Below are 22009 nucleotides of genomic sequence, written 5' to 3'. Positions count from 1 at the left end.
CTTTCCTCTGTCATCTCCTGGGTCTTTTTTTCTAAACTGTGACCCCCTTGGGGCAGAGACCTGCCCTCTCCCCTGTTGCAAATTGCACTTGTTCTCTCAACAAACACAAACAACTGAAGTTGGAGATGAATTCATTTCTGTAATATACTTATCAGTGTAGTAAATAATTGTGGGGGAGAAACCTTATTCCTGGATATGCTTTTTTATTTTTAACAACACAAACTTACCATTTAACAGGGGGGGAAAAATCCCAAGCCTCTACAGTTGTGTATTTTTCTTTTTTGCCAAGTCAATAAGCCCAGCATTGCAATGCTTATAGAACACAAACGTCGCCAGTTCATTAACACATCATTTTGCAGAGCGATTCGTTTAAAAAACAACTGCAACTTTTAAAGCTCACCATATGTCGATGCCAACAAAGTTTTAATTTTTCCCCCCCTTCAATGCACAGTTGGCACCTCAATGCCTGGGCAATTAGGCACCCGTTTAGTGGGGTTGACCCCCACCGTCAAACCTGTCATCGCTACAGCTGGTTCGAAGTTTAGCGGCACTTTTAAATAACGAAAACAAAAAAATGTTCTGTAAATTAACAGACGGGCACAGGGCATTCTCCATCGGGAATATCCACCCCCCCATCCCATGCTGACGCCTTCCGCTCCTTAATGGAATACGTTTACGCGACTTACGAAAGGTGCGGGGAGAGTGGGCCTTGAGGAGTAAGTGCCAACGCATTTTTTTTTAACATGTTGTAGTATATTTGTAAACATCGTTAATCATGGATTAGCAGATGGTAATGTTAATTGCACCTGTGAAAGTAACAAGACCTCAAGGTTGATTACATTTACAAACGCCGATTATTGCTCCGGCGCGGCTTGAGGATTCCACCAGGCACCCAAAGGTATTGTTTTTGTTCAGGTAGAATGGTGTGGGGAAAATAAATAATAAAGAGTCATCCTCATATGAAGGCAAAGGACAATTTTTTTTTTTTAATTGCAGTCTTTTTACAAAGCTGTCACAAAGAGAAACCAGGAAGGGCAACCCAGGCCAGAAAGAGATCTCAATGGGGCACTGTTTGGGAGTCCTTTCTAACCCAATAACATGTGGATGCATGCCAGCAGAATTATTGCAGAGATAAATGCAGCCACATAATTTCTATTTTAAAGGGCTAGTTTACAGTCTTGAGAAAATGTTTACTCTGTAGCTCCTCTGAACAAGGGTCACCGGGTGTCGGGATCATCCAGGACTAGAACCAGGAATCTTTGGCACCTGGGTGCCCTGTGTGCTACTATCTTGAACATCTTTTGGAAGAGTTCCTGAGTTTGGCACTGGCTCACCCCCCCCCCCCCCACAAAGGCTATAAGGGCTTCTTCTTGTTAGGATCTTGCCACAGTAAAAGTTGTCTCCTGACTTCCAGTTCATCTTCCAGCTTGTGGTTATCCATGCCCATGTAACATCCATGCTTGCCTCCTGCATCCATCCTGATCCATCCTAACATCCATGCAACCTCCTGATTTTAGAAAAGGGTGATGTCAAAATGCCAGATGCAAGGGAGGGCACCAAGATGAGGTCTCTTGTTATCTGGTGTGCTCCCTGGGGTATTTGGTGGGCCGCTGTGAGATGCAGGAAGCTGGACTAGATGGGCCTATGGCCTGGTCCAGTGGGGCTGTTCTTATGTTCTTGACTACTACAATGCACTGGACATGAGGCGGGGGAGGAGGTCCATCATGGTGGGGGTGACGCACTGGCCTCCCGCATTAGGTGACACAAATCCTAGTGTTGCCACCTATCTGAATTTCATAGGAATCACCAAATGGGGGGGTCAGGCACCACCCCAAAGAGTTCCTTGCACCCCCCCCATTAAGTGTCATAAAATGGAATTAAAATTAAAATTAAGAGTGCAATATGAAGCATGTTGGCATGCAAGATACTGGGCTCCTCAACCTAAGACAACGTGAAGGGAGAGGGGCTAGATGCCTTACTTTTTGAGGATACACAGCCCAAGAGTAGTCAGAAAGGAAATTATAGCCAACCATCTCAGGAGGAATCAGGTGAGCTGAGGAATCAGCAGCAGCATCTTTGCTAGCTGTCTGCAGCAGTGGTTCTCACACATTTAGCACCGGGACCCACTTTTTAGAATTAGAATCTGAAAAATGACCTACCAGAAGTGATGTCATGACAAAAAGTGACATCATCAAGCAGGAACATTTTTAACAATCCTAGGTTGAAATCCTACCCATGCTTATGCAAGAGTCAGTCCCATTGACTATCATTGTTAAAAGAAGATACATAGTAGCTTGTTGAAAGTACAGGTTTGTAATATTTCCCCAAATGCAGTCACATACCAGGGGAGAATCAAGTCTAATATATTAAAAATAAAATATTGAAATGAATGGGGACCCACCTGAAATTGGCTCACAACCCACCTAGTGTGTCCCGACCCACAGTTTGAGAAACACTGGTCTACAGGAACTTCCCTGAGTTTGATTTCCCAGTATGGCCAAGAATGTCACCACAGAGGAACGTCCTTGGAATTGATCTTGAGCTTGTCCCATCCACTTCTGCTCCTTTAGGACATGATCTGCCTGCTCCAGATCCTGGCCACTTGTCTGTTTTTAGAAACCCTGCCCAAGCAAAATGGGACCAATCAGAGTGTTCAATACTGAGCTCGATGAACCAGAGTTCAAAACAAAACAACGTGAAAACTTTTTTCCCTGGAGTGATAAAGTTTGAAAACCATTCCTCTAAGGCAGCCATTTTCAACCAGTGTGCCGTGGCACACTAGCGTGCTGCAAGTGGTCCTCAGGTGGGCCACAGGAATTTTATTCCTGTGAATGAAAGATCATTTATTAGTAAGGCCAATGGGGACATGAACCCCACAGGCAGCATGGTGTGCCTTGTCGATTGTCAAAAACTTGTTGGCAGGTTGACACACCACGTGGTGTGCCCTGACAATTTTAGTGCCTTGTCAGTGTGCCGCAAGATGAAAAAGATTGAAAATTGCTGCTCTAAGGGCACAAAACCAAGACATTCCAGGATGATAACGTAGTGGCATAGCTAGGGGGTGCAGAGGAGTACATCACCCCGAGTACCACGCCTTGAGGGGGGGTCAACCAGCACCTCCAACAGCAAACTCGAGGCGAAAAAGTCAGCCTTCTGAGGCTCTCCCTCCCCATGATAACAAACTGGCCAGTGAAAACATCAAGGGGTTGGGGGAGGGGAGGAAAACAAACCACAGGCAGATGATTCCACATCTCCAGAATAAAACTTGGGCATAAAAGAAAGATTTTTCCAATTTGTCTGAACTCAGACTATACAAGAGGCATCAAGCGACTCCAATGTCCGTAATACGGACAACTTTTTTTTTTGTCTTCAGAGATGCTTTGATTATTGAACAAACATTTAAGAAGATCAAGTACGAAAAACACACTCGTTCCATTGTGGATAAATACATCCTTGAAACACATCAGTGGTGAGGAACAAGGACGAGGAAAAGTGACTTTCAAAAATGACAATTGTTACTCCTTTTGGGGGGGGGGGGAATCAAAGATCAGCGCTGTACAGAACACAAGTAATCAGAGTGTGTTTTTTGATCTTGCTGATGTATGCAAAAATGACAATTAATTCTTTATGATACAGAGCTGGGAGGGTGATTTTTTTTAAAGTTCCATTACAAGGACAATTATTATTCAGGCTTACGGCGGGGAAAAAAAAAAGAAGGAAGACTATAAAAATGACATTTTGACATTTAAAAATACCCAGAAAATTAACTGGAGGAGGAGGCAATGATCCAATTAAAGGATCACATTTATTAAATGCAGGGTCGACATGGAGGATAAGTCTTGCAGTGGGGCCCACACTGGCAGCACAAATGATTTCAGAGAGCGATAGGAAGGAGCGAAAGTCTGGGGGAGGGAGAGGAAACTCAAGAGGTTTCCTTTCACTTTTGGGAAAACCAGTTCAAAAGAACTTCCTTGGTTGACCAATACATGGGATGCGTTATTGAGAAGGTAGTTGACCACCGTGTAAAATATTGTATGTACATTGTACATACACGTATGTACATTGAATGCCAGACGTGACCAGTAACATCTTCAGAGAGAGCTAGGAAATGCCTCTCTGAAACCCTGGAGCACTACTGCCTGTCAGTGGTGGAAATCTCAACCAGTGGGCTGACTCAGTATGGCAGCTTCCTGTGCTCACTGGCTCCTGATCCATGTCAAAGCATTGACACTTACCTTGAAAGTAAGAACATAAGAAGAGCCCAGCTGGCTCAGGCCAAAAGCCCATCTAGTCCAGCTTCCTGCATCTCACCAGGGGCTGACCAGATGCCTCTAAGAGCACACAAGGACAACAAGATACCTGCACCCTGTTACCACTACCTTGCATCTGGCATTCCTATCTCTAAAACCAGAAGGTTGTGTATACCCATCATGGTTTGAAATCTGCAATGGACTTTTCCTCCATAAATCTGTCCAATCCCTCTTTAAAAGCATCCGGGCCAGATGCCATCACCACATCCTGTGGCAAGGGGTTCCACATCAGAAAATGATGTCATTTAGGCACATTTTCCCATATTTAGTGAGACTGTAGTTTAGTGAACGACGACTGGGAATTAAGCAACGTATTAAGGGCACTGAAGGGTACACATTTGTCTTGGATCTGCTGGCATTTTTGTTAGGCTATGGACAAGGAGCAAGGCAAAGAGCAGATGACAGGGCTCCGGGAATCCTGTGGTTTATGGCAGAGATGAACCCTCTCCGGCCCTCCTCCACCTCTTTGAGGAGGGCTGGAGATCAGTGGAAGAGCACTTCCCTTACAATAACAACCACCTAGTCCTCAGGACAAAGCTTGCATAGCTAAGGGGTTGCCAGCTGCAATAGGGAATCTACTCTACCCACCTTGCAACTATCCATTGCAAGTTCACAGTCTTTCCAAGTAAAAGGAGGGTATTGTGAGTTGTGCCCATACAAGATGAAACCTTTGCCCCCAAAAATGTATTTTATTTTTTAAACAGGACTTCCATGACGTGGCAGCCATAAAGAAAATATAATGGGATCTGGATGCTAAGAATAAAGAAATATGGTCAGGGTGTGATGCCAAGAATATAGAAATAGGGGTGCTTTTTTAAAAAAATTCTCACCTCCTTGTGCCAAAAAGAAGAGCTGTTATGACATCTTGCTATAACCTCTCCTACCTTTTTCTTCCACAATGGAGCAAGGCAAAATGTGTATCAATAGTGCCACCTAATGGACAACACACAGTCCTTCCTTCCTTGAGAAACAGAGAGAAATTTCAACATGCTAAGGTCCCTCTCCCACATCTGGGCATTTGTAACGCCATATTTTACATAGAGACTCCTATAATATATTTGACATACATACTTTTAAATATTACCTGCTAAGAGTCAAGATTTAAATGTTCCCAACTTCCCCTGCTAACAAAGAACCTTTCTTCGGGTCCTCAACCTTGGAGAAACAAAACACTCTTATTGTTTTGCAATCCCCTTTTTGTCCTGTGGGGGGGGGCTTCCTACCTCCTCTTCACAACTCAACTCAATTCAGAGAGGGGCTCACTGCATTCAACTTGTCTGGTTACCACCACTGCTATAAGTAGAGCCTCTGGGGGGCCCTCCCTAGCTCAAGATAACCTGCTGGCAAGTTTAACAGTTCCCACCCTGCTACCTCTTCTCTCTGTAAACATCTGTTGTCTGATGGGTCATGAGAGCTCTGACAGCTCTTGGCCACATATTGGTGTCTCCATCATCACAAGTGACAAGGATTGCAGCTGTGGGAGCACTGCAGCCACGTCAAAGCACAGGTCAACAGGCAAGAAAGATTGGAGATCAAGTCCCAGGCACACAATCACTACTTTGTCTTGGGGGGGGGGGGCTTGTATAAGTTATTTTGTGCACATCTTACACTGGAAGTTGTCCATTGCTGAGGATTCAGCCCCTTCCCAGAATTTCTAGAAGCTAACCTCTGTCCAAATGAATTTATATTATAGCTCACATACAAGCACATGCACTGGGACGGTAGGGTATAACGATTATTATTATTTATTAAGAGATTTCAGACACAGGTACACAGTGATAAGTCAATAACTCTTGTTGGTGTGTTGATATGAGCACATGGTGGAGAAGATGATGGTGCTCCGGCAAAAGATCTCGATGGTGAAGATCTGGAGTAGGTGAAGAAGTTACACATACTCCACCATCTCTCCTAACTCTCTCTCCCATCTCTCCCAAGGAAGTCGATTAGAGGAATCCAACCAGGAAGGGATTCTGGTCTGGAATTATAGCTGAAGTTCAGATTAGCAGATGTACACTAGGTAGAGAGAAGCAGTGCACTCCTGTTTAGGCAAGATTTAACTCCTGCCCTAAGCCCCAGCTCACATTCCAACCCCAAAACAGGGACAGCGGTCAGAGCAGAAAGACCAGCCTTGGATGCGGTCTTGGTTCCCAACAACAGCTTGGAGCCTGAGCTTGCCAGCCAGGAGACCCCAGAGGTGGCACATCTCAAGTCTGAACCCCTTGAAGAAATGTCCCATTCCGTGCCAAGAACTCTGTGCTCCCCCCAATGCCTGCATGACAGCACCAGCAACAGGCAAAGAAGGACTTGGAGAAGGAGTAAAGGACTCAAGGCCTGTGGGTTGCCCCTTTAGGACTTCTCACACCTCAGGCAGGTTGGGAGGGACAGTCCCAACATCAAGGGATTTGAGGTGGAGCTGTCCTGGGTCCTGAAATGCTGGCCAGTCTTGTTGCCTTACAAATTCTTTTATGTATCTAATGGGCTCCTGTTCCAAACAGGGCAAGACAACAAGGCAACCTGGAAGCATTTTCTGGAGATTCCAATACATTCAATCCAGTTACTGCACATCGCTCAACTTCAGGGAGTCTTGCCATCTCCCAAAGATGCTGCAATCCTTCTAGTCACAGATGATCAGGACAACTTCCTCAAAGGCATAGTTCTTGTTTTCGGTAGAAACAGAAGCTTCACGTGGCTTTGATCTTTTGGCTGCATATAGCGTGCAAAATAATTCCTGCAAAGAGATTGTTGTTTGTTTTTTTAAAAAAAGACCTTGTTAGACTAATTTAATAATTGCTCTCAAGCTTTGTGTGTGCTACCACAAAAAAGCAAACACACCAATATGTGAGTAGCTAAAGGGTAGAATTCATTACCAGCTGCAACAGAAACATTTAGCGATTCAATCCCAGCAGGCAGCTCTCTCCCCGGGGAGATGGTCAACATCTTTTGACATACACCCCTCGTCTCTGGGGAAAGCCCGTATCCTTCATTTCCTGCAAAATAAAAAATAAAAATCACAACCCCTTATTTGTTTCTAATCACATCTTTTTTTAAAAAAAATAATATTTGAATTTATGTTGTATTCTCCTGGCCCACATTTATAGTCGCTTTTCCTTTTCAACTCCCAAAAATTCCAAATGTAAAACTTAAGCTAAAGATGCAAGTCACTTTAACAAGAAATATACATTGCAGAAAACTATGACAAGGACATTGCAAGATAAAAACATTATACAGTACAAGGAAAGGTAGCCATGTTATCACATGCAGCAAACACAAGCATGTGACTCCGGCTTACATGCTTCCCCCCCCCTTCCCATAGAGAGAGGTAATAGCTTGATAAAATCAGGCTGCAATCCTATACACACTTACCCACAAATAAGACCCACTAAACTCAAAAGGGACTTAGGAGACAGGCCTAGGATTGAGCTCTCAGTTCACAAAGTCATCTTACAAACTGAGATTTGAAATCCTGGTTTCTGAACTGCAGTTTGATCAAACTGCAATTTCCCCATTCAGATATAACTGGAAACTGTGGTTTGTTCAAAACTATGAAAAGAAGCTTTGAAACACTCTCACTCTAGTAAAGTGAACCGTCTTCAAATCCCTATTTTTTGGGGAAAAAGAAGCCTCTTGACTTTACAAAGCCCTTTATGGCTTCAGTCGTTAAAATAATTTATACACAAAAATTGTAGGTACCCCTAAAAAACCGACTTCCCACCCTTGGGCCCAAAGAGAAACAAGCGGGAAGGAGCAGCTGATTGAACTGGATGAAACAGTAACGGTGGAAGGAACATTGTGGCCTGTGGGCATTTTGTACTCCAACTCTGGGTCCATCAATTTCATCTCAAAGGTTCAGCATCTCAAAGGAGCAGACAAAGCACACAAGTGTTGTGCTGTACCAGGAAGTCTTGTGAACCCAGACAGGGAACTAAGTGCACCTGAGAGGATCATGGGTTGGGGGTGGAGAAAGTTGGTGTGGTTGGTCAATCAGTCTAGGTCAGGCGACCATATATGAGAAGAATATATGGATCGGGTCCATGGCCCAACTAGTCCAGCATCCCATTCTAGGGTCCGAAAGTGCAGGCAACAAGCCTGCATGCTACAGGGAGACTAAGCAGGAACTGCCCTGCTTCCTGACAGTTGCTCTCTAGTATGCAGACTGGTTTCCTGCACATTTGGTTCTTGGTTCAGCAAGAAACATTTGCACTGCAAGCGATAATACAGGCCCCCCCCCCAGATCCATGGATAAGTGAATCCACGGATACAGGATCTGTTGATATGGGGGCCCACCTGTACAACTTATTCTTGGAAGCTGCCTCCCTGAAGAATTCTTCCTCACTTCCCTCAAATTCCTCCTGAAAACCATAAGAACGTAAGAGCCCCACTGGATCAGGCCCAAAGCCCACCTAGTCTGGCTTCCTATATCTCACAGTGGCCCACCAAACGCTTCAGGGAGCACACAAGACAACAAGACACAATCTGTGTCCCGGTGCCCTCCCCTGCATCTGGCAATCTGAGACAGCCTAGCTCTAGAACCAGGAGCTTGCACGTACTTACCATGTCTTGTAACCCGTAACGAAATTTTCCTCCAGAAATTTGTCCAATCCCCTCTTAAAGGCATCTAGGCAAGATGCCATCACTACTTCTGGTGGCAAGGAGTTCCACAGACTAATTACACAGCTGGATAAAGAAATATTGACTTTTGTCTGTCCTTTCTGTGAAGCCTTTGGTGTCCCACTTCATTCCCCATTCCCAACTACAATGAAGCTTAGGTTCGTGAAACTGAAACAACTGCATCTGTTTCCCCAGCCCTCCCTTTCTTGTCTCCGTAAACTGTAAGCCCCTCGGGGCAGGGTCCTGCATCTTCAATCGGCATGTTCAAAGCACCACATACACTGATGGCACAACAGCAGCAGCATTTTCAGTAATCAGAAAAAAATTCACAATATTCCTGCCACAGTATTCCTGAGCAATGGGGCGGGGGGGGGGGGAGAGACAATCATGGAGCAACACTGTCCGTGTGAATCCACTTCTGTTCCAAGCACAAGGTATGCTGTGCATTCCAACGGAGGATGTGCCTCCCCAAATCTCCTGGACCCCCAGGCTGCTCAATTTCCTTGCCTGCCAAGAGCTAGCGCTCAGCAGAGAGCTGAAATCGCTACAGAAGCAAAGACCAGCCAAGACACAAGGAGAGTTTGCCAATCAGCTTCGACGCTCCCTCGACGAAGGAGATCATTTGGACTACCTTGCAGAGATAACTCTCATCCTTCAAGTAATGATGCTGACTGTCACCGCCTCCCCCCAGTCCCGGGTCCTGCTCTCGCTGCCGTTCTGGAGACTGATTTCTCCATGGTCGATCGTTTCTCTCCCCTCCACTTGCCGGCATTCCTATTGCCTTTGTAATAGAAAAGCAGCCGATCCGGCAGAGACGCTGAGCGGGCCACGGTACCCTGTCAGCAGTTCACGTCCAATGAACATTTTAATTACAGATGAGTCTTTCAAGGCAAGGAAATAGGGCCGCTGGGCATTTTTATGCTCCCGTCGTACTGGAACAACCCCAAAATCACCTTCCGAGTGCCTCCCAACCCAAGATGCACAACATCTAGCGCATCACTCAGGATCAGCTCCCAGGCTGCAGCACAAACATCACAAAAGGACGTGGAGTTGTGCGGCACGGCACCTGCTTTGCTGGCAGGAGGGCTCAGTCGCAAGCCATGGGGGCACCTCCAGGGAGATCTGTCTGAAGCCCTTGAGAGCAGATCTCCGTCAGTACACTGACACAGTGATTTTCAACATTTCTGGTCTCATGGCAAACTGACCCCTATGGTCTTCACCTCTTGTGATGTCACTTCCAGGAGACTCTTCAAGGTTCTGTAGTTCTATTTTTAGGGTAACTGTCTCTAATAATAAATTGCCTGTCCCTCTTTCTCTGCTGGTTGTGCCTCTACTCTGCTGGTAGAAGAAGAGGGACTGTCACTAAATTACCGCAGACAGTTGCCCTAGAACCAGAGCTGCAGAACTTAGAAGAGATTTTCCAGTAATTTTCAACCTCTCTGCTTCACATTCCTGCAACACACCTGCAGACCTTTTGCGGCACACCAGTTGAAAATTGTTGGTATATAGACAATACTGAGGTTGGTGGGACAATGAGGCACCTCCCCAAGACTCCCATAACCCCTTTCCCTCCCACATATCATCTCTCTGCAAGTGATGACCCAACTGTGTCAGGAGTAGCCAGTCTTGGACCTAAAACTTTGCAGTATCCTCAACGGGTGTCTAAGCAGACTGCCCTGGGTAGTCAGAGACACCAACAGACCTTCAAGCATTACAGCTGAGAGGCAGTGTTGTGTGGTGGTTAGAATGCCAGATGATGACCGAAGAGGTCCAGGTTCAAATTCCCACATCAGCTGATTGGACTAGACAGGATCACTTGGGAGCCTCCTGGCCAGTTGCCACCTCTCAGTCAGTCCAGAGAGACCCAGGAAGCAGTCTGACTATGCCATTGTGAACTAACTGAGGTCTCCTGTCCCACTCTTTAAGTGCCAGGATATTGCTTACCTAGTAACAAAATGGTGGGTCTTGTCCAGTGGAAATCTGAGCATCTTACAACAGGGATGTCATCTTGGGGTTTCATGTGACCAACTGTCCCAAGCACCTCCCAGCCTTGTCTGGCCTTTTCCTTCCAGAGATAAAGTTTAAAAAGGAGGAAAGATGAGAGAGAGAGAGAGAAACTTGCCCTAAACGTACATGCCTGGGCAATATATTTTATTATTATTTTTTTTATGGACACACAGTTGAAGTCCTTTATTTGTTTTTATCCCACCCCTTCCTCCAAGAGCTCACAACTATCCTATGAGGCAGCTTCGGCTGAGAGAAAGTCACTGGCCCAAGGCCATCTCAGTGTGTGGGGACTTGAACCCTGGGTAGCTGTGTGGCGCAATGATCAGAGTAGGGCACTGGGAGGCCATTGGAGGACAGACTCTGTAAGCAGATTGGATCCTAGCTTGGTCCTGATCCTATAGGATCAGAGACTCCTTTTGGCCACAGAGCGCAGGTTAGGAGCTGAGCCTTCCTTCCATTCAAGGAGCGCAAGGTGACCATTCCACTCAAAATAGATCTTTGTAAATAAAGCCACTGTTACAGAGACACCGAAAGTCACCAGTGCTCCCTCCCCCAAAGGAAATCACACCTGTAGCACTGCTTGAGAACGTCTCGGTGCTCAGGCAGAGCAACAATACAACTGTATAATGAAAAGGACACAGCATAAGAAGAGCCCTGCAGAACCCATCCGAAAGTCCATCAAGCATCCTATTTCCCATGATACCTCTGCGAAGCCTCCAAGCAGGGGACAAAGGCAGACCCCTATCACCCTTGCTCCTCTGCAGATGGTATTCAGCAGCAGACAGTCTTGAACCTGGAGGCAGTGCATGGCCCTCTTGAATAGCAGCCATGGACTGACCTGTCCTCCATGAATCCCCTTTTTTAAACCCAGTCAAACTAGTGGCAATCACCCCATCCTATGGCAATGAATTCCACAGACAAATGATGCTCTGTGTGAAGAACCACCTCCTTTTGTATGTCCTAAATCTTCCACCAATTGGTTTCGTTGGATAGTATTATGACGAAAGTCTTCTGCTTTCTCAACACCATGCAAGTTAAGAAGCCTCAGTCATGACCCCCCTTCTTTTCACCTTTTTCTAAACTAAAAGCCCCAGGCATCATCGCTCTGCGTCCCCCCCCCCAAAGGAAGGCAGTCCAGATCCCAGTTCTTTGGGGGCTGCTGTTCTCTGCATCTATTCCAGCTCCCCTTTTCAAGACTGGGTTAGACAGCCCAATCCAGCAAAACTGTCCTCACGTTTCAGTACAGATAAACATTCTCAGCGCATCCTTCAATGGAGAGGGCAGAGCGCCCAATTAACTAAGACATCCATTTTAGCAAAAAAAAGAGAAAGGTGGAAAAAAAATCTTGGCTTCCTTCCTGCCTCATTTTCTGAAAAATCGGCAGTTTCCCCAACCGTAATGATGTCGGAATTTATGCCCAGGCGGCGGCAGAGGTTAAGCTGGCCAATGTGGACCCAATTAAAGAGACGGCCGCGGGAGCCCAAATGTTCATAAATTGCGCTTTATGGGAACGGAAGCAACGTGAACAGATGTTTCAATTAAGTATCAACACCTTTTTTATGGCTCTTTATGATGTCGTTCCAGGACTGGCAGCCGGGAGCTTGGAGAAGAGTCCCCACCACCCACAGGAGGAGGATGGAAAGGGTGGTGTGACTGATGACATACACCCAATACATCCAGACTGCAGGTTTCAAGGGTCTTCCCACTCTCTGTAGCAGAAGACAGCTCAACACTTACTATGGATCCCAGGCACTCAAATCTATCCAACGAGTTCAGTTTTGCCCTCTATTTCCACTCCAAATTCCCAGATCTTTCTAAACATTGCACAATGCTGCCACCAAGTGGCCAAACATTGCATAGCAGCTTCAAGCTGCAAGACCCTACGAGGCCTTGCAGGATCAAAATGTAGAAGGTTCCATGGTCCCGCTTCTTGCTTCCCATGGTGGCAAACCAAAGGTTTCCAGGAAACTGTATAAGGTCCAATGGTCCCACTTCTTGCTTCCCATAGTGGCCAACCAAATGCTTCCAGGAAGCTCACAAGCAGGACATAGAAGCTAACCCTAAACCTGGATCCTTTGCCCCAGGACTGCTTTAATGCTAGTAGAACACAACCTCATCCTTAGTCATAAAGTTTTATCCCTTACCAAGAGCTTTAAGAAAGTGTTAGCCCAGCTACACAGTCCTGGACTGCATTAATGTGCTGGGTGTTCAGCATTAGTAGCACCCCTCCTTCTGCCTGCAGAGGGTGTTGGGGGATCAGCAGCTGCCATCTCCATACTCCTTTCCTAGAGGTGTACACCTGTCACTCCTGCGTCCTCAAAGTGGCAGTGCTCCAAGACCTGCCTGCCGCTCCACTTCTCTTGGAGGCACAGGACTGTTGAGGCAAAGTTCTGGCCCAGCCACGCTTACTTTTGGAGGGACCTGTTAAAAAGCTCTTCTCTTTGCCTGGTAATTTGGCAACCTGTCCCGAGCCTTTAGGATAGGGAGGGTATCAGTACAAAAAGCAAACAAATAATGTGCTCGATCTAGGCAGTGGTTGGAGCCTTGTTTGTTTCTTTTACCTTAAGAAAGCTCTGGAGATCATCGGTGCTAAACACATCCAAGACTTCCATCGCCCCAGAGCTGGCTTTGCTGACCACTGGGGTCAGAGGACAGCTGTAAGCAAAAATGTCAAGGAGAAAAAAATACACATTACAAAACTGCTGATCTACTGAGACTGACCTGTTAGCTGCCTCCCTGTGGGCAGAGAATACAAGAATGGCCCTGCTGAATTAGACCAAAAGCTGTTTAGTCTGGCATTCTGTGTCCACCAGCAGCCAGTTAGATGTTTCTTGCCATTTACAATATGAAGTCAGCTGCCCTTCTCTGTTTGCAGTCATCTGTCAGTCAAAGGTAGACTTCCTCTGAACATGGAGGATCCACTCCTTGCTATCCTTGCTGGATCTTACACAAGGGCCCATGCAGTCCAGCGTTCCATGTCCAAATAGGGCAGCCCTTTCTAGACTGGGGCAGAGAACCACCTTCTCATTCCTTTGCCGTGCAAATCATTTTGATAACTTCTCAATTATAGGAGATCTACAAATATTCTACACAAATATTACTCAACCAAATTACAATATTTTCTCAGTACAGCATCTGAGACATTCACTTGCAATATTACCAATGAATTTATCTGGCTCTGAACACCAGGTTGCAGCAACAGTGGAGAACTATGGCGTTTACCGGGTAACTTTTGACTAGTCAAAGCCTTGCAGCTTAACCAGCCTGGCAGTAAAGATGAAAAAGTGGCAAGAGAAAGAATATCAGATTCATTCTTGCTGAAGACGGCATAGAAATATAATTGCAAACTTGATTAAGATGTACGGCGCCTGAAAAACTCACCTGTTCCTTTGACTCATCACAATCCCGTCAACCCCCAAGAAATGAGCGGACCTCAGCACTGCCCCAAGGTTCATGGGGTCTTGTATCCCCTCCAAAGCCAGCCAGATCAGCTGAGACCCATCTTGAGCAGCAGCTTTCTCACCCTCATGGGATGGACTTTCCCACCAGCCAATAGGGTGAAGGGGTGTGGCCTCCAGACAGACCCCTTGATGGACACCCCCCTTGCAAAGGGCATCCAATGTCTTCCTGTGAACCAGTTGTAGGGGGATCCTGCGGGATTTAGCAAGCTGGGCAAATTCTTCCAGCACAGGCGATTGGCCGCTTCTGCTGGACTTGAGAAACAGCCTGGAAAAGTCCCTCTTTGACCTGGCCAGGGCCAAGGAACAGGGAGCAATCCCAAATAAAATGTCCATGCCTTTGGGCCTCTCAATGGCAAGAGGTTTTTGCTGAGGCTTCACCTTCAACTCGGGGAAATCATCATTTCTCAGGCTCCTGAACTCTTCCTCCCGGGTGGGTGCAGCTTTCTTGCGAAGTTTCCACCAGGGCTTACCCAAAGGACTGTGACCCTTCTGGTTTTTAGAAATCCGAAGCGGTTTGCAGCCCAGTCGGCCAGTTGTCTTGCATTCAGCTGTTTCACTCTGTTGACTGACCTCTGAGCAAGCAATTTCCTGGTTGCCCACCTCCCTGAGTGGCGGTTTTTCCCATGTTGAAAAACTTTGGACCCTTCGGAAAGGCCTGTTGTAACAAACAGCTGAGAACAGCCTTGTACCGTTCTGGAGACCAAGTTTGTAGGGCAGGAGAAAGTCCATCTTGCTGCTTTATTGTGACCTTAAGGAAACATGAAAAGTCAATCCATGATCATCACTCAAGGTTTCCCATGGTTCTTGTTAAGGGCAAACAGCAAAATAACTGGCACTGTGTGTTATGCTACAACTCAGTAGGTGGGTAGGAGATTGCAAAACATGGAACATTGAAGGGTACGGCATCAAGGGAGACTTTGCATGTGTGAATGAGTCACAACAGAGACCAGGGTTTTAATTAGAAAATAGCAACCAAGGCAGGACATGATTCTGGTTTATAGAATTAGATGTAGCATAGAGTGAGAGAAAGGGCTTTTTCCTCCCACAACTATAGAACCAGAAAGGATGGGAGGTTGTCATCTGCAGAATATGAGCGACAGGAGATTCAGCACAGACAAGATACTTCACACTGTACACAATTAATCTGTGGAACCTGCTGCCACAAGATGCAATGATGGCCACTAGCTTAGAAGGTTTTAAAAGGGAATTAACAAATTCACGACTAGTTATAATGGCCGAGCACTACCTTCAGGTTCAGAGGGAGTAAATATGCCTCTGAAAACCAGATGCGGGTGGGGGGGGCCCCCTACGGTGGGAGAAGTGTATGCCTGAGTCTCCTACAGGGGGGATCCCCAGAGGCAGATGTTTGAAAACAAGTCGCTGGACTAGATGGGCCCTTAGCCTGATTCAGCAAGGTGCTTCTTATGTTAGTGGGCCTGACCTGCAGCATGACACCAGAACCAGGGGATATCCACTAAAACTGACTGGTGGTAGGTTTAAAACAGAAAAAAGGAAATACTTCTTTACCAGTGTGTGATTTAGTCTGTGGAACTCCTAGCCACAGGATGTGGGGATGGCACCTGGCCTAGATGCCTTTGAAAAGGGACTCGACAAATTGATGGAGAGGAAGTCCATCACAGGTTACAAGTCATGATGGGTAGGTGAAGCCTCCTGGTTTTAGAAGTAGGCTACCTCTGAACGGCAGATGCAAGGAGTGGAACCAGAATGCAGGTCTCTTGTTGTCTTGTGTGTTTCCTGAGGCATCTGGTGGGCCACTGTAAGATACAGGAAGTTGAACTAGATGGGCCTTTGGCCTGATCCAGCAGGGCTCTTCTGATGTTCAGATTACTTCCACCTGAAAGCCAAAGCCTAGGTATTGTGGCTAACAGTGGCTAGCTCTATTTTTCAAGAATCAACTCAGGCTTTATCGTCAGTACGGGGCAGTAATACTGGGTTGTTGCAAGGACTACATCAAGGCAAGACCCATGGAGTGCTTTGCGCACTCAGAAAGTGCTACACAAACGCTAAATATTACTGCTGGTCATGCAACAGTATACAAACTTCTGCGTTTCTCAGGACACAACATCAGCCAACAGCAAAAGCCCAGCTAATTCACAGCTGTATTCCATTCTGCCTGAAACACTTTTCACAAGACTCAAATGCTTGCACAAAACTTGACCCAATCAAATGACTGATCTACTGGATTTACCAGACATAAGAGGGGCAGAGGAAAAAAACCTTAGTAAAGTGTTTGTAGAAAGCACAGAACATGCAAAATTAGCCTTGTTCAAGGGGATTTACAAATGCAGGGGGAAACTACACACGACTGAATTTTGCAAGCCACAAACTTGTCACAGGCATAGCATTATTGCACACCTCTCTCTCTCTCTCTCTCTCTCTGGGCACACTAAAGATTTATAAAATTATACACAGTGTGGAATCAGTGGAGGGAGGGAAGACAGAAGTTGTTCTCCCAATCCCATAATACTAAAATGCAGCCTCCTCCAGTGAAAGCAAGAGATTCAGGACAGACAAAAGGAAGGGCTTACTTTTCAGAGCTCACACTTCCTTTACAGAATTCACCACCAAAGATGTAGTGATGTCCAAATACTTTAAAAGGGGATTGGGGCAAATTCACAGAGAAGTCTATTGGAAGGTATTGACTATGATGGTCTGTAGAACCTCCAGTTCCAGAGGCAGTGTACCTCTACATCAGTATTCTTCAACCTTGGGGTCTGGATCCTGATGGGATCAAGAAGACTCAGTTGTGGGGTTGTGGCAACTTACAGGAATGAAAAAGGTTGAAGAACACTGGACTAGAGAATCACCAGGTAAAGGGGTAGACATCTGATGCTTCCCTTCAAGTACCAGGAGACCGGGCTCTGGTCCTGCTCAGGTCCTTAGCAACTGTGCTAAAATAGTTTTGACTAGCTCCAGGCTTCATGGTCAATTTTTCTGCTGTTTCTAATAAGAATATTTTGTTACAGTGAACAGTGCCAGGAGGGCTTTATGGGGTGGGGTGTGTGGCGATGGGGGTAGACTGATAGGGTCCTGGGAAGGGGATGGAATTAACAGTGGGCTCCCCAGTCTCATAGAATCATAGAGTTGGAAGTGTCCTGACAGGTCATCTAGTCCAACCCCCTGCCTTAGGCTCTTACCTAGTACATCACTTACTAGGTAAGTATATCACTTACCTAGTACTTTTTTTTTTTAAAGTCCCATACTTTACTTATTGGGGTCGTGGCACAAAAAAGGTTGAAGACCACTGTTCTAAATTGCAGCTGCAGAAGAGGGCATTGCCCCTTAGGTTCCACTTGGGTGCTTCCTGGAGGCATTCAAGCTAAGTCACTGTAGAAATGAGAATGCCAGGCTAGACCACCTTTGGGTTTCATCCAGCAGGGTCCTTCTTGCCCTGATGCCAACAGCATGCCAAGAAAAGGCTGCACCTCTTTCATTCAGCCTGAAAAGCCGCAGAGAGATAAATGGTGACAGCCCTAAGTCAGCCACTAAACTCCCTTACAGCACAATCCTATGCATGTCTACTCATAAGTCTCATTGTGTTCAAGGGGGTTTACTCCCAGGAAAGTGTGGGTAGGATTGCAGCCTCAATCTCCCAATGAAAGGCTCAGGACTCTTTGGAGCAAGGCCCCAGCTGCTCCCACCCCTCTGATCCTTACCCCAGCACAGCCAGGATCACCCCAGACCACAAGCTGCCTCCCAAGACTTGCTATAGAGCAAACCTACCTTGCAGTCCACGTGGGAACCACTTCATTTCCTGGTACCCACATGACCAGTTAGCGCCTCCCTCCATAGAGGCTTTGTTACACAGCGCCATCTAGTGTGCATGCCTTGACATTGCCTTTCTCATTTGCGAACTGGGAAATGAAGTCTCGTCTTGGGGAATGCACTTTAAAGACTACTACTAATGCAATTTATGTTCACAGTTTTCGTGGACTACTAAGAGCCTCACTTCTTCAGATGCATGAGGTGGTGTGGAATAGTGACTGAGAGACTGATCAGGACTCCCTCCATTCAAATTGCACCTCTGCCAAAATTGATGATTTTAGGGTAAGGCCAGCCTCAGTCTTCTCCATCTGCAGTATGGGTACAAGTAGGGGTGTTTTTGTTGTTGTTGTTAAAAACACATAAAAACACCACCCTTTTGGTGTTAAAATATCTGAATCAAAACACAAAACACCCCTAAAATATTTTAAAGTGTTTATTTTCCAGAAATTAAGATAAAATTTGCAGTTAGAAATACCTGTACTGTGGCCGCATCTGCTGACACTATATCACTTACCTAGTACATTTTTTAAAGTGTACCCTTGGAATAAAAACACATAACATCACAATTTTCTATTTTAATCAAGAAATTTTGGGGAAATAATCCTCCCCCCAAAACTTCACATCTACTTACAAGGTGAAGCATATATTTTACCTTATAAAGTAAAAAACTTAGGAAAGAAGAGAGGCAGTAGGGAGAGGCCTTGTGAGAGGCAGCTCCAGGCACAAGCAACAGCAAGGGAGAAAACCAGGATGTTGTAGTGGTTGTGGTGCTGGGCTTCAACCTGGAAGATCCAGTTTCAAATTCCAGTTCAGCCACGAAGCTGCCTGGATGACCTTGGGCCCAGTCATTAGCTCCCAGTCTCGCCTACCTCACAGGGCTGTTGTGAGGACAAAGAGGAGGGATGGAACAGCGTACACCACCCTGAGCTCACTGGAGAAAGGATGGCATAAAAATCTGAAAGAAAGAGTCAAGGCAGGTGAGGGGACAGGTTTTCAGATGGCCGGTTGTGGAGCTGGATCAGTGAAGGTCACACCAAAGGATGGGTCAGGTGAGGAGGAGCAGAAGGACAGCCAGTGTGGAGATCCAACAAGTGTCAAAGTCGCAGCAAATGCATATGTAAAGAAACAAGACCCAAACTGCTGATTTTTTCCCCCTTTTTATTGTACAAGTCACAGTTAAGAAACCTCTCAATAAATTACACCGTTTCCCCCTCCAGTGACATGCACCCCACAGCTAGCCCAGAAGGTTCTCCCTCTCACACACCACTTCCTTGATTCTTCTCCGTGACAGTGGCAGAATCGCGTCACTATACCTGGCCAGTTCAAAGTTCAGCCAGCAGGGAAAATGAATGGGATGCAGAGGGCCACGGGCTACCAGCTCTCTGCCCTTTCTGTAGCTTCACTGGAGAAAATAATTCAGTCCAAAGTGACAACTTGGCAGCAAAAGGGAGTCCTCAGCATTTAAAAAAAAAATGCAGGTGGAGAACACATCTGGGAGATCTGTAAACTGGGAGAAGTTGAAAACTTAAATCCATACACATCAGAAGCTTACTGGATTACTTTGGGCCAGTCATTTCCCCCCCCCCCACAGCGTGGCCTACCCTGCAGAGTTGTTGTGAGAATAAAGTGGGGGGGGGGAGAAGAGACCATATAGGTTGCCCTGCCTTCTTTTGAGGAAGCCTGGAATTAAACTGCAACCACAGGCAGGAGCAGTCTGAATTTCCATCCATAGAAGAATATTCTGAAGTTTAAGACAGAGAGAGTCTTATGAGCAGCCCTCATTGAATCAGGCCAAAGGATCCCTCGAAGGTGCCCTGTTTCTCACAACTAATTGGATACTTTCAGGAAGCTCACAAGCAGGGCACGAAGACAGCAGCCCTCCATCCTTGCACGTCCCCAGCATATGGCATTCAAAGGTATACTGCCTTGGTACATGGAAGCTCTGTTTCATAATGACTAATAGGTACAGACAGGTGTCCTCTGAATTTGTATGTAGAGTCATGCAAGCCAGCAGTGGTCCCCACATTATGTAGAAGTGAATTCCATGAACTGTGTGAAGCTCCGTCTCTCTCTCAGAACATACAGAGGACCACCAGAGGGCTGTGGCAGCAGCACTTACTGTGGGGAATGGATTCATCATGGCCACATCACCGCCACCATATTCCTCAATTAATAGTCAAGCCTGCTTAACTCCTTTTGGACATAGTACCGTTTCCTAGCTGAACCCTTCTGCAACCACATGATAAACCTGAGCAGGTTTGGAGGACGGCAACTAAGGTGGAGAGGGGTCTGAAAACATGGAGGAACATGGCAGCCTCCATAGTATGCATGGAGTATGGTTACAACACAGCGACCTCCATACAACTAATTTCAATGAGGGGATGCCATGTAGATGTTTTTAAATTAACTGCGCTGAAAGCATCACTTCCTGATTTTTTTCCCTAGGTAAAAAAAGAACGCAGCCAATGTTTTGCTTCTCATGGCACACTGAACACTGTGGTCTTTGCCTCTTGTGATGCCATTCTCTGCTTCTGTGGCTCCATTTCTAGGTTAATTGTAGTAACAAATCGTCTGTCCTTCTTCTTCTGCTATCTCTACTGGCAGAGGAAGGAGGACAGACAATTTGTTACTACATACAGTTGCCCTAGAAACACAGCCACAGAACCCAGAAGAATTTTTCAGCTGTTTTCAACCACCGTGCTCCAAACCCCCACAGCACACCTGCAGAGCATTCACGGAATGCCAATGTGCCACGGTACACGACTGAAGATAACTGCCCTAGTTCATCTCTCCTCCTCCCTTCCTCTTCCTCTCTTTCTTTTTGAACCCAGAAAGCAGAATAAGGAAGAAGGGAGGAGGCAACTGGTATGTGCCACCAGGAAAAAAAGACAGTATCTGAAGCACCACCTCAGGGGCCAGAAACCTCAATGAACCCAAGAGACTGGGGTTCAAAACAATCCTCAACTAAGGGTTGTGGTTCACTAGGGGTTGTAAAATCCACTGTGGTCAGTCAGTCAGTCTCTCTCTCTCTCTCTCTCTCTCTCTCTCTCTCACACACACACACACACACACCCCTGACCACAAAGTCAAAAATAATCTAACCAGGCTTTCCACTTCTGCTTTTACCACCACACTATTTGAGCATCTTGAGGGCTAGAAACTTAACACAAACATAAAAATCTGATTCTTGGTGTTTGTAACAAAAGCATTATCCCAAGTCAGACCATTTGAAGTTGCTTTCTGCAGAGTCAGGGCTTCGAACATCTAGCTCAGTACTGTCTGCATTGCCTGGTAGAAGTTCTGCAGGGTTCTAAGCAGGGGATTTTTCCCCCTCCTGTCTTATCTGGAGATTCTTTGAGGGATCAAGGCTCGGACCTCTTGAATGCAAAGCTGCTGCCCTGCCCCACAAGTGCTACCATGCACCAGAAAAAATGCAGCAAGGAGTACTCATAGACTGATTGCATGGGTAGAATACACCTGCTATACAAACCAGTTTCATTGTGATTCCCCTTCTCAAGGAACTCTGGGAACTGTTTTGTGCATGCAGAAAGTCTGGAGGGAATTTTCTTTGTGATTCTCCTCGCAAGAGAGCAGCAGAAACCAATGCTTGCCATATCACACATCTGGGGTGGCCGCTTGGCCCACAAAAACAATTAAAAAGGAATAAACTGTCCACGTGGCATTTAGTTTCAACATGACAATCGGCAAGCCACGTGCGATAGCAAGTCCAAGCCTTTGAGTAAACAGTGATTAGGCCCACCTTGGACCTCCATATTTTCCCCACCCGCCCACCCAATAAATGTGCAAGGCTGGAGCTACATGCCATATCCCAGGGGC

General features: G+C 46.2%; 1 protein-coding gene across 1 annotated transcript; it reads right to left on the bottom strand.

Moving 5' to 3' along the window:
- Positions 1–6042: 6042 nt before the first annotated feature.
- Positions 6043–18164, bottom strand: MRM1 (mitochondrial rRNA methyltransferase 1). The gene is made up of 6 exons (XM_066636194.1): positions 18131–18164; positions 14307–15134; positions 13487–13580; positions 10863–10983; positions 7178–7297; positions 6043–7038 (listed from the first exon to the last, which is right to left on the bottom strand). The coding sequence occupies exons 2-6, from the start codon at positions 15113–15115 to the stop codon at positions 6992–6994; spliced, it is 1191 nt and encodes a 396-aa protein (XP_066492291.1). The 5' UTR covers positions 15116–15134; positions 18131–18164; the 3' UTR covers positions 6043–6991.
- Between the last annotated feature and the right edge of the window lie 3845 nt (positions 18165–22009).

Source organism: Tiliqua scincoides, chromosome 8, assembly GCF_035046505.1.
Source record: "Tiliqua scincoides isolate rTilSci1 chromosome 8, rTilSci1.hap2, whole genome shotgun sequence".
NCBI classification, from domain to species: domain Eukaryota; kingdom Metazoa; phylum Chordata; class Lepidosauria; order Squamata; family Scincidae; genus Tiliqua; species Tiliqua scincoides.
Note: the sequence above shows the minus strand (reverse complement) of the source record. Positions and strands in the feature narration are given on the sequence as shown.

Coding starts and splice junctions, on each gene's coding strand:
- MRM1 (XM_066636194.1), bottom strand. CDS start 15,115: ATGGACTTTCTCCTGCCCTACAAACTTGGTCTCCAGAACGGTACAAGG. Junction 13,581..14,306: donor GTGATGAGTCAAAGGAACAG/GTGAGTTTTTCA, acceptor TTTTGCTTACAG/CTGTCCTCTGACCCCAGTGG. Junction 7,298..10,862: donor ACCCACCATTTTGTTACTAG/GTAAGCAATATC, acceptor TTTATTTTGCAG/GAAATGAAGGATACGGGCTT.